Source organism: Dendrobates tinctorius, unplaced genomic scaffold, assembly GCF_039654945.1.
Source record: "Dendrobates tinctorius isolate UK_male_01 unplaced genomic scaffold, ASM3965494v1 ptg000062l, whole genome shotgun sequence".
Taxonomy (NCBI): domain Eukaryota; kingdom Metazoa; phylum Chordata; class Amphibia; order Anura; family Dendrobatidae; genus Dendrobates; species Dendrobates tinctorius.
Genome location: NW_027361730.1, coordinates 11,513,633 through 11,526,502, shown reverse-complemented (window position 1 = coordinate 11,526,502; position 12,870 = coordinate 11,513,633). Strand labels below are relative to the sequence as shown.

Sequence of the window (12,870 nt, the reverse complement as noted above, 5' to 3'; positions counted from 1 at the left end):
GGATTTCCTTAGCATTGCACAAGGTGTTGGAATTATCACCTGTGCAATACTAAGCAAATCCTGAAAACATGCACTGTTGGTGGCTCTTAAGGAGTGGAGTTGCGCACCCCCCTCCTGTAGACAAAGAGACCCTGAGTCCAATAATATATCACTTAGATTACTAGGTGCAGAAGTTCTGGCACTATCAGTGTTCTTAAATTTATCAATGCAGCAGAGCTGAGAAAGGTAACCCCGCCTACACCAGGCTCAAGGTGTACAATGTCTATAGACAGTGAGCTGCTTATCACAGAAAAGGGTGGAGTTGGACAAGAGCCAGCTAGTCACAGCAATAAGGTCCTGGTGATAAATCCTTCAGTCTAAGTAAACACCACCACACAGCCAGATTTGTGACACATCATTGAATTCAGTGTTTTAACTCATACCTCACGCTATCCTCAGATATATAGCAAAAACCCTGCTGACCGATTCCCTTTAAAGAAGCAGTCCTTTTTTTCTCTTCTTGGAAACGCAATGCTTACCCAGTATCTATATTCTAGTTGTGTATTTTATTTCATCCCACTTCAGTTAAGTCTATACATTTGCCACCTCTTCATTATAAGAAGTTGTCACGTGACCTGCAGTCTATCAACAACTCCAGCACATACACTAATGTGATGACAGGATGTCAGTCTCTGACTTCCTGTGATTTAGAGGATAATATCACCGAGTGAATCCATCCTGACCACTCTCAGTCATCCACAGCTCACCCAGCTTCATCTTCATTTCCTTCTGTATGTATGTCCGTCAATGCAGCTACAGATATTTAGTGGCTTTCATTTTGTATTCTGTTAAAAAATGTAACCTGTCCTGTGATTAGTTACTTTTTCTGTTAAATAGGCAGTTTCATAAATCTGACATTTTAATCCTGCTTTAAAAACAGGGCCGAGGAATGGTGGGCGAAAGTCTGAAGCTGCATCACAAAGAATATGCTGACTCTGTATAAATCATATGGGGGACAGCAGATCTATGCCACTGATCCCATCGCTGGTAACAATTAGACGCAAAAGCCATATGATGAGAGTGGCATCATATGAAACATAGTCTGCACTAGCAATATCCGAAGGCGAAGAAGTCATCAAGATGGTAGAAAATCCAGATATAGACATCAATTAAAACAGGCATACACAAAAACCTCTACATTATAAGATAATGGTCTGTGCTGCAATATATAGATACTAGATAGATGGAATGCTTCGTTAGTGCCCCTGGAATTAAATGTTAGGAAACAATCCAAAAAGTTTAACATCCGTAACAAATTTATAGGTATACCGGTGTAATTATGTAGATCTTTAACAAAAAAAAACACTTAACTGAGGAATTACAGTATATCAGAACACACTAGCGGGCGAAGCTCAGATTTATTGCTTGATGTTCATCAGCTTAATGACATGGTAATAAATATATAATAGATATATTGCTCATAGTTCACAAGATGTAAGGAACTGCAATGTGAAGAAAAACAGAATACAAAATACGTATGAAACAATAATTCTTTCTAAAAGGTCATCCTGAAAATAGTTCATCTCTATCTTGTAGCATTCTTCTATAACACCTTCCAAGATGACCAAGGAAGTGTAAAGTGAATCTTACAGCTGATCTATGTACAGTCCCTGCTGTACAAGTCTAAAATAACGACAGGTAACGAAAATAAAAGCATGAATGTTTAAGGGATAGATGTCACCACCACTGGTGCATGATGTGGCATTCTCTTCCTTAGCTCTGCTGCACACATTGTAAACTGGATGGTTGTGCCAATCCTGCAATCTAAAGCCAGAACATCAGATGCCCAGTAGTTTGTCAGCATAATTGTATTGTACTACTTCAAAATTTCACATTATTAGGAGTATGAGAAAACTTTAATTGTGACCTCCTTATCGCAACCTTTCAATAGCATTGTAGCTCTTCATGCCTTCAGAAAAGGGAGCAACACCAATGGTCATTAATGTGGGAGAAGAGTGCTGCAAATGTAACAAAACTATTAGCATTGATAATTATGGTAACATCTAGTATATATCAGCATGGCAGTAGTTTGGTGTTCCACTTAAAAAAAAAAAAAAAAAAAAAAAAAAAAAAAAAAAAAAAAAAAGTCTCTCGCACAGCCATAGAATGGTGTCCTTAGTGCAAATACCACGCCACGTAGTGAGTAGGTAAACATTGGTCATTTGGATTTCCTGCATAATACGGAGAAGGGAAAAGGCAAGGAACTTGGAGAATACAGAGGGAACTCTTCAATGCATCACGTGGGATTGGTTGGGACCGGAGTGGGTATGTTGGGAGTAGACTGGCGATAGCTACGTTTCCCAGTTTCAGTATAGCCGCTTCTCGTAACTAAAGAGGAAGGAAAAAATAAGAAGACTTGTAAAAATAAATAGCAAAATATAGAACATATTAAAATATGTATAAAGGACCAAAACTCCTTCATCCCCTTCTTCAAAAGAAATGAAAAAAACAAAAACAACAAGCAAAACCTGTCAGCAGGATTTTAGACCCGGACTAACATCACAGTAAAGTACCGGTGAGGATTACTTTCATACCTTTATATTAAGTCAGTAAATAAGTCTGTCTCTGTTGTATTGTAATCCAGCAAATTCTTTTGAAAATGCGCTTGCCAGGACAGGAGCTTGGCCTGCACTTACAGCTGTCTGGCCGCTCTCTCTCTCCTCCCAGTGACTGATAAGTACCGTACCTCTTCTGTAACCTGCTCCCCTGCCCGAGATCTCGCACAGACACCCTCATTCCTGAGAGTAGTGCATAGATGGAGTACAGCACTTGAACTGTCATCAGGGTGTTACTGCATATGCGCTGCACCTAGAATGACTGCGCAACATGTCAGCTGGGGGAGCAGGGCACAGAGAGGAGTGAGCTGTCAATCATTGTCAGGAGGCCAGCACTGGAAGGAGAAAGACGGTGACCGACTGGAGAGCTGTAAGTGTAAGCCCCTACACTTGTGATTTCATTTTTTATAAGAGTTCACTGATGGATTATGAATAGTGACGAGCGAACGTGCTGGGATAAGGTGTTATCCAAGTATGCTCAGGTGCTAACCGAGTCTTCAGCATGCTCGAAAAATATGTTTGCGTGCCCGCATGTTTCATGGCTATTGCGGATGTCGAACAGCTGTCGAGACATACAGCCGCAGGGACTTGAACATATTTTTCAAGCATGTTGAAGACACTCGGTTAGCACCCAAGCATGCTCAGATAACGCCTTATCCCAGCACGTTTGCTCAACACTAATGACAAGACAGGAATTTAGAACATAAAGGTATGGACGTAATCATTACAGGTACTTTACTGCAATGTCATTACATTGGGATCTAAAAACGTGCTGACAGGTGCCCTCATCTTACCATATATTACCAGCACTTGCATATCAACAAACATGCACATCCAGAAACATTCATGGATTCATGATGCAGTGCAATTTTACTTATCTACCAAGTTAAAGTGGTTTTCCAGTTTTAGAGATGTGGACCTTGAACACTGCCACTCATGTAAAAACACAGGCAGATCAAACATCGTTGTAGACTGAGCTCATTGATTGACTGCAGTGGTGATGTGAGCTGCTGGAACCAGAGCAGTGGCTGAGAGCCAGTGCTGGAAGAGAGGAGTGCCATCTGCTTTTGTTATTGTACATGTCAGGCGGAAATGCGCTAAAAACGCATATACATTACCTGCAGATTTTCCACACCTAATGCAATTTTATGGGAAAAATCTGCCCATAAAGCCCAGTACATGCAAGAGAAATTAATATGATGCAGATTTCAACATGCGGTCACACTGCCTGGGGGAAGGGGGGGGCACAGTGGCACGAGATTTCAATAAATTCCACACACTTTCCTGGAACTCTAAGACGCTGCATTTTGTTTTTGCACAGTTAAAATACACATCAAAAACCCCATTAAAAACTGGAAACTTAACTTCCAAGCGTTTTTTTTTTTTTCAAAGCAGCAGCATGTCAATTCTTTCAGTGTTTTTCACCCATTCAAAATAAATAGAAAAAAACAAAACATGTAAAAATGCACTCAAAACATGCCATTTTACACCGCATTATTGATGCCAACATTGCGGTTAATAGTAGCTGGAAAGTCTGCTTCAAGTACCAAATGTTTGCACACAGCCCTAAAGTCTCAGCACTGGCTTTTGACTTCCTAACGAACATGCCACTTTCCAGGAGGCTGTAAAAAGCCAGGAAGTCGTGTGGAAATGCTATTTACATTTGTTTATTCCTTCTTATTTCTGTTGAGGAATAAAGAAAAAGTGATCAAAAGTTGTATGTACCCCAAAATGGTATCAGTGAGTACGGCAGCTTGTCTCGCAAAAAATAAACCCTCACGTGACTGAGGAAAAATAAACGCTATAGGTCTCAGAAAAATGGTAACTAAAAAAAACAAAGTCTTTTTAGCAAAATGAAAGCATGAAAAAAAAAAAAAAAAAAAAAAGTGAAAAATAACGTTGAACAGTCAGCTTATCAACCTTCAGAAAAAAAATAATGAGCAAGTATTGTACTGAATGCTTTCTAAACAAATAAAAATTCCAGAATTAGTTTTTTTTTTTTTTTATATCATTGCATCTGCTATTAAATGAGACCAATAAAAACTACATCTTGACACGCAAAAAAGGTCTCCTACAGCACAGTTGACAGAATTATGTTACGATGACTCATAAGATGAGGACACAAATACAATCCTTTTTTTCCATCATAGTATATAAAAAAGACAAAACTACATTTGGCTTGACATAATTGTGCTGACCCACAGGATAAAAGTTAACGCTATTTATGCAGCAAATGAAAAGCTTAAAATTTAAAAATATAGCCGAATTGTTTTTGTCCCCCATTTACCTTAGGTTATATCAAAGAGGAAAAAAAAGTGATGGCTCCTGGAATGTCACAATGAAAAAATGCATGGACCAGAAGCACAAATTAATACTTGTCCATTAAGTAGTTAATCAAAAATCAGATAAGTTGGGGTTCAAAACCTGGCATTCAGTTCAAATCAAAACTGATTTTTCCTAGCAAACAACTGCAATTTTAATAATATCTTGACTAAGCCCAGCACTGTGAAACACGCGTCGAGGTGGCCATGTGCCCCTTTCTGTCCTCCTTTTGGCTTTATCTACCATGTCTCAAGGTATGTATCACACTTAATGATTGCACCCAAATCTCTCCTGTACATATATCTCAATGTGGACCGATACCATTATAGACTAGAGCGTTTGTCTTCTTCGCTTTCATTTTTGACTATATTTGCCTTTTAATGTGCATTATGCATAATTATGCTATAGTATATAGTTTCCATGTTAATATCATGCTGTATATTATGACTTACCGTACTTTTATGCCCTTTAGTCGCGTTATCTATGCTTTATACAACTATTATTGCCAATTAGTAGTAGTTTTTAGGGGCTTGTATTTGCCTCTCCTTATAGGGGTTCATTGATCCTCACTGTGGATTTAATCTCCATTTTTCTCCCTATAAATTTGATTTAGTCATTCCTCTCCCTACCTTGTATTGTACACATTGTATTTATGCAATATTCATTAATAAAACTTTTTTGATATGCCCCCTCAGCTGTTCTAACAATTTAGTATTAGTATTGCAGTTATTTATTAGGAAAATAGGTATTTGTGTACTCACCGTAAAATCCTTTTCTCGGAGCCAATCATTGGGGGACACAGACAGTGGGGTGTTATGATGCTTGCCACTAGGAGGACACCAAGTAAACACAGAAAAAGTTAACTGCTCCCCTGCAGTATACACCCTCTCGCTGGCTGGGAATTCCCCAGTTCGGTGAAAAAAGCAGTAGAAGCATTAAACGAATGACATTAATCATAACTCTGTCAAAACCTAAAAATGCTACAGTGAGCCAATAGGCTTAACAGGCTGGGTGCTGTGTCCCCCAATGACTGGCTCAGAGAAAAGGATTTTACGGTGAGTACACAAAAATCCCCATTTCTCCTACGCCTCAGTGGGGGACACAGACAGTGGGACGTCCTAAAGCAGTCCCTGGGTGGGCAGCATACAACTGCTTATACCCCATGTACCACTGGCTTAACACTGTGGTACTGCCGATTGCAGGATGCGTCCGTCAAGAGCTGCATCCGCAGAGGCCTGAGCATGAATTTGGTAATGTTTTGTAAAGGTATGCAGGCTGGACTAAGTCGCAGCGTTGAAGACCTGTTCTGCCGACGCCTGGTGCCGAATGGCCCAAGAGGCACCCACTGAGCGATTAGAATGCGCATGAATCCCTGCTGGGACAGCTGTGTCCTGGACATGGTAGGATTCCTGAATAGCCAAGCAAATCCACCTGGCTAGCATGGTTTTTGAAGCGGCTAGACCCTTCCTATGCCCCTGTGAAAGTACGAACAGGGCATCTAACTTGTGAAAGGGAGCCGTCCGCGAGGTGTACAGTCTCAGAGCCCTGACCACATCGAGGGTGTGGTGGAAGGCCCTCTCAATGCAATGGACTGGAGCCGGACAGAAGGAAGGCCAAACAATTTTTTCACTTAGATGAAAAGACGACCCGACCTTTTGGCAGGAAAGACGGGGCGTCCTGAGAGCTGCCTTGTCCTGATGAAAATTCAGGAACGGAGGACGGCAGGACAGGGCTGCCAATTCAGAATCTTGTGTAATTGATGCTAGAAAGACCACCTTCCAAGAGAGAATAGCTAGTGGTACATCCTGCAGTGGTTCGAAAAAAGCCTCCTGTAAGGCTCCGAGAACCAAGTTAAAGTCCCATGATTCAAATGTCCCTTAAAATATAGAGGTGCCACCTGGGAGACTCTCTAAATGAATGTCTTCATCTGAAGTCTGGTGGCAATTTTGCATTGGAATAGCACTGACAAGGCTGAAATCTGGCCCTTGAGCAAGCTAAGCGCGAGACCTGACGTTAATCTGGATTGTAGGAATTCCAATATGGAAAGAATAGAAAACACCAGTGGGGATTGACCATGGTTCTTGCACCACAAGAAGAAGATTCTCCAGGTGCGGTGATAAGTGCGCATGGACACAGACTTCCTAACATTAATCATGGTGGAGATCACATCGGGAGAAAAAACAGCCTGTGCTAAAAACCAGGATTCAACGGCAACGCCTTCAAAGACAGGGCCAGATTTACCACCAGAACTCCAGGGCCCTGTCTTTGACGGCGTGGCCGTTGAATCCTGGTTTTTTAGCAAAGGCTGTTTTTTCTCCCGTGAGTAGATCTATAGGATCTGGAAGTCGCCAGGGAACGCCGGCGACTAGTTGTACTAGTTCTGCACACCATGGCCAGCACGACCAATCTGGCGCGACTAGGATCACTGGTATTCCCTCTGCTCTAATTTTCTTGATGACCCTCGGGAGCAAGGGAAGAATGCACGGCAGCCGGAACTGCTGCCACGGCAGAACTAGGGTGTCCACTCGGATGGTGCGATTGGGTAATGAATCGAGGAACCCTGTTTAGTCTTTAGGCCATATGATCCACATCCGGAGTCCCCCAGCAATGGCAGATCTGCTGAAAAAAACTTGCGGATGAAGAGACCACTCTCCTGAGGCAAGGCCTTGGCGACACAGAAAAAACATCGCCCAATTGTCCACACCCGGGGAGTGGAATGCCGAGATGGGCGAATGGTTGGTCTCGGCCCAATGGAGGATGTGACTCACTTCATGCACGTCCATCCTGCTCCGAGTACCCCCTGACAGTTTATATACGCCACAGCCGTGGCATTGTCGGATTGGATCCTGATGAGGTGACCTGCGAGGAGATGGTGGAAACTCAGTAGAGCCAATTTGATAGCTTTAATGTCCAAGATGTTGATGGGGAGACGTGACTATCGAATTAACCAACGACCCTGTGCCGTGTGGTGACGAAGAAAAAACCGCACACAAGCCTAGAAGACTGGCGTCGATGGTCAAGAACTTCCCTTAACTCAGGGAGGATTTCAGTGTCCCCCGTTTGAGGGTTCGTCTGACCCGCAGGGACAGAAGGAACCGGCGGTCCAGGAAGAACGGGTTCTTGTCCCAAGTTAACAGCAACACATGTTGCAAAGGGCGGAAATGAAACTGCGAATGGGACCGCTCTAATCGCTGCCACACGTTTCCGAGAACTACCATGCTGAAAACGTATGGAGTGAGAAACCGGTCGGGAAAGAGTCCGCGCTGCCTGTTGTAAGGCTTGGGCCTTTTCTGGAGTGAGAATGACCAACCCACGGGAAGAGTCCAAGATCAATTCCAAAAAGGAAATCTGCTGGACCGGTGTTGGGGAAGACTTTTCGAAGTTTATCTTCCAATCCAGGTGAGAAAGTGTATTTACTGTGATATCCATGGATTTCTCGCAGGCTGGAAGGGATGGACCCTTGATCAGCAGGTTGTCCAGATACGGCAGTACCACCACTCCCCGAGCGTGGAGAATGGCCATGACAGCCGCTATGGCCTTGGTATAGACCCTGGGGGAGGTGGCGAGACCGAAGGGCAAGGCAACGAACTAGAAGTGTTCTCGAATTGCAAAACGCAGGAACTGCTGGATGATAGGGACTCTCCCTTTTGCATGGAGGCGACACCGATCGGAGGAATTCTATTCGGAATCACAGTACTTTGACAAACTGATTTAACAGCTTGAGGTCCAGTATGGACCGCATCGTTCCTTCCTACATTGGAACCACAAAGAAAGGTTTGAATAAAAAAGCGCTGAACCATTCCTCTTGATGGACCGGAAGGATGACTGTCCCTTTGCGGTGCATGAACGGCCCGAAGGAAGGCTGTGACTGAATGACAGCAGATGGCCGCCTACTTTGTCGGTGTCTGCCGGATACCACAACAAGACATTGAGAAGAGGATCTATGGGATCTGCTTCCTGAAAAAGGTCGAAAAACGAGTCAGCAGCCCCTTTTTGGAGAAGAAACCTACTCTTCCCCCCCGGAAGTGTCAGAAATGAGCTGGTCTAGTTTCTTGTCCAAACAGGAGACCAGTTTGATACTGCAGAGATGTCTCTGGAGGTAGAATCTGCCTGCCAGTCACGTAGCCATAGGGCTCTTCTGATGGAGATTGCATTAGCGATTGCCTTAGCAGCGCAATTAGCGGCATCTAAAGAGGTGTCTACTCCAAAATCCCCTGCGTGAATTATCTGCTTGGCAACACTGGTTGTCTCTGGAGAATTGCTACCTTGGAAGGCAGTAATTAAGACTTCTGCCCAAGTGGCCATTGCCTTAGCCACTCAAGTCACCGCGAAAGATGGGAAAAAAGCTGCTCCTGAAGCTCCAAAAACTGAACTGGCGAGGTAGCCAATTTGACAATAGGAGGGGTGTCTGACTGAAGAGCCCTCAGAAACAGATCGAAGCGTTTTAGGAGCAAGGTACAATACAGGAGGATCCACCGAGGGGGACTGCCAATCCTTCATTAGATCTGGCGTAAAAGGGTATTTAGCCTCGATAGGCTTTTGTCCTGTGAATCGCTTATGTGGTCGGTTCCTACGTTTCTAGACAATGTCCTTCAACTCCGGATGGCTTGAACGAGCATGGCCCCTGTTGGCGGACGGTTCCCGGCCGTCGCCAAAGTCCTCCTCGGGCGGTAAAGACGCGTTCTGACTTAAAGAGGGTTCCCGGAGGAGTCTATTCCTTGGTCAGTGACTCCACAGACCGTGACAAGGACGCAGCCCACTCAGGGGGACTAAACGCAGGGAACACCTTGCACCGGATGGCGTTTAGCACAAGCTGGGTCGCAATCCGTGCATAGCGGATTAGTCTGGGTACTGGGCAAGGCAGTCTTGCAATAGGTACCAGCGGCAAAGAATGCGGTGCGCTTCTTATTATCCCCCTTTTTTGTTTGCTCAGACTGAAACATAGTGCCCATGAAAGGGTTACAAGCAGAGCCTGGGCTGCAGCTGCAGGGAATGTGCAGCGAAGGGGTTAAGCTTTTCTGAGAGCAGATGCTGCTTACCCGCAGTCCTGACGCTGTGTCCCTGGGAGGAATATCGGTGGCCCTGTAGTGTCACCAGGTGTTGTCCATCCGTGCACGCACCCCCCGCAGCCATCAGAGCCCGAGGAGCAGAGAAGGGGTTAAGGACATGGCCCCCAAGACTAGCAGGGCGCCTCTCGTACAGAGCGAGAGGCGCCAAAGACGTGGGCGGCGCTATGTAAATTGCGGCCTAGGAGGCCGAAAAGCCGGGGACTAAATTTTTGGGCCTACTCGCAGCGAGCACCGGGTGAAGGGGGGAGCAGGAGGCCGCGACGGGGCACCGGTATGCCGCCGCTGAGACTCGGTCAGCGCTTCTCCCAGGGACCAGGACCCGACCCCATATCTCCAATCCGGTGCTCGCTCCGTCTTCGTTGTCTAGAAGCCTGCAGGTTTCATCCCATCTCAGATCCTGAGGTAAACAAGCTCCCGGCGATGTAGCAGAGCCGGAGAGGTTGATACAGGGTATTGCTCAATCGGTCCACCCTATGGGCAGGGGGACAGAGAGCTATGGGGCTGGTTCAGGGCATCAAAGCGCTGGTCAAATCTTCTCCGTGCGCTCACCCTCGTATCCACGAGGGGTACCGGGACCGTAAAGGAACCATCGCCAGAAGAATCAGCCCCAGTCGTCGCAATAAAGTGTACGGGGAGGTATACTCCATGTGCTTGCCTGTTGTTGGTTCGGGGGAGAGCGGGCTGTAGAAGGGAACCGTCGCTCCCTTCACTCCGTTAATTAAAAAATAAAAATTAACAGAAAATTCAAATATAAAAATCAAAACGGTGGGGTCTGAAGACAGACCCAAGTGCCTCCTACAGACACTAAGCAAGAACTGGGGAATTCCCAGCTAGCGAGAGGGTGTATACTGCAGAGGAGGAGTTAACTTTTTTCTGTGTTTAGTGTCCTCCTAGTGGCAAGCAGCATAACACCCCACTGTCTGTGTCCCCCAATGAGGCGTAGGAGAAAATAGGTATTAGACCTACCGGTAATGATGTTTCCAGGAGTCCATCCTGACACCACCATGGAGGACGTCCCCCTCCTCCTTAAAGGGACAGGAAAAGCACATGAGAGGTTAAAAGGTCATGTCCCACCCCCCTGCCTCAGTGATTTAACAAGTACCACAACGTGGATGATGCAAGTTACACTTTAATGAAACAATCATATTACTGCATCTGACAAGAAATAATCATAAGATAACATAAATAGGGAGGGAACTACCCGTGCTGTCAGGATGGACTCCTGGAAACATCATTACCGGTAGGTCTAATACCTATTTTCCAGGACGTCCACCTGACAGCACAATGGAGAGTACCAAAGCACCTCCTCAGGGTGGGATTACCGCCTGGAGAACTTTTCTCCCAAATGCGGTCTGTTGACCAGATAACACATCAAGCTTATAGTGCTTACAGAATGTATTAAGATTGGCCCAGGTTGCTGCTCTACAGATTTGATCGGCCGAAGCCCCCGTCCGTTCGGCCCATGAGGCCGATACTGCCCTCGTAGAGTGGGCCTTTACGGAATTTGGCGGACTGGCGCCTTCGGCTTGGTAGGCGTCAGAGATTACTGAGGTAATCCATCGTGCGATGGACGCCTTAGAGACTTTTTTCCCCCTTATTTTTACCCCCAAAAAGGATGAACAGATTTGGGTCAATGCTCCAACTATTGGTGGCCTTAAGATAGTCTATGACTGCGCTCCTCACATCCAGTGAGTGAAGACGCTCTTCCTTTTTATTACGGGGATTATCGCAGAAAGATGGTAACACTATCTCCTGGTTTATATTTTTATCTCTTATCTGGAGATATGGGTCCTTAGTGGACAGGGCCTGGATGTCCCCTATTCTTTTGGCCGTAGTAATGGCTACCAGGAAGGCAGTCTTACGAGTAAGAAAAGAGATTGTTATTTTCTCACTGGGGGCATAGGGGTCTGTACAGAGAAACCTGAGTACCAGGCCCAGGTCCCAAGGCGGGGTGAGCTGCCTAATCGTGGGGCACAGGCGCTGCGTGGCTCTTATGAATCTTATTACCCAGGAATGGGAAGCTAACTGGTAATCGAAGAAGGCACTCAAGGCCGAAATCTGGACTTTTAGAGTGCTGGGCTTAAGGCCTTTATTAAACCCTGACTGCAAAAGTTTAGTATGCTAGGGAGGTCAGGGGTGCCTGCCACGAGATCAGACCTGCCACCCTCCAGACAGAATCTTTTCCATATCTTTCGATAGATTGTGGATGTCACCGGCTTCCTACTGGCCTGTAGGGTGGATATGACCTGATCCGACAACCCCTTTGCCTTCAGGATGTCCCTCTCAGGATCCAAGTCGATAGGTGGAGTCTTGCTTGGTTCGGGTGGTGGATCGGGCCCTGGTGAATGATGTCCTTCCACAGGGGTAGTTCGACTGGATTTCCTACTGCCATGGCTCCTAGCAGGGAAAACTAGCTTCTCCTCGGCCAGTATGGGACGATCAACATCACTCTTGCGTGTTCCTCGCGTATCTTCCTGAGCACTGCCGGTATGAGAGCCAGTGGTGGGAACGCATAAGAGAGGTGTTCTCCCCAAGTCTGGCTCAGGGCGTCTACGGCCTCCGGATGGTCCGCCGGATTCAAGGAGTAGAATCTGGGAACCTTTGCGTTCTTTCGGCGTGCGAATAGATCTATACTGGGGGTCCCCCAACGCTGACAGAGATGGTTGAAGATTTCCCCATTCAGTTCCCACTCTGTCGGGTGGATCTGTTGTCTGCTCAAGTAGTCTGCTACTTCGTTCTGGGAACCTTCTAAGTGCACTGCGGTTACTGATCGGACTGTTCGTTCTGTCCAAGCGTATTCTTCCCACCAGGGCCTGCAGTGGTTGATGTCTGGGCCTTCCCTGGTGCTTCAGGAATGCCACTGCCGTTACATTGTCGGATAATAT

At 45.7% G+C, this 12,870-nt stretch overlaps 1 protein-coding gene across 6 annotated transcripts in view; it reads right to left on the bottom strand.

Moving 5' to 3' along the window:
* Positions 1–1,378: 1,378 nt before the first annotated feature.
* The window catches only part of IMPDH1 (inosine monophosphate dehydrogenase 1), a 102,876-nt gene continuing 91,384 nt past the window's right edge, over positions 1,379–12,870 (bottom strand). For all 6 annotated transcript variants that reach the window (XM_073579249.1, XM_073579247.1, XM_073579246.1 and 3 more), the window contains one exon: positions 1,379–2,367. In XM_073579249.1, coding sequence (XP_073435350.1) covers positions 2,276–2,367 — 92 coding nt within the window. In that variant the 3' untranslated portion in view covers positions 1,379–2,275. The remainder of the gene's footprint in view (positions 2,368–12,870) is intronic.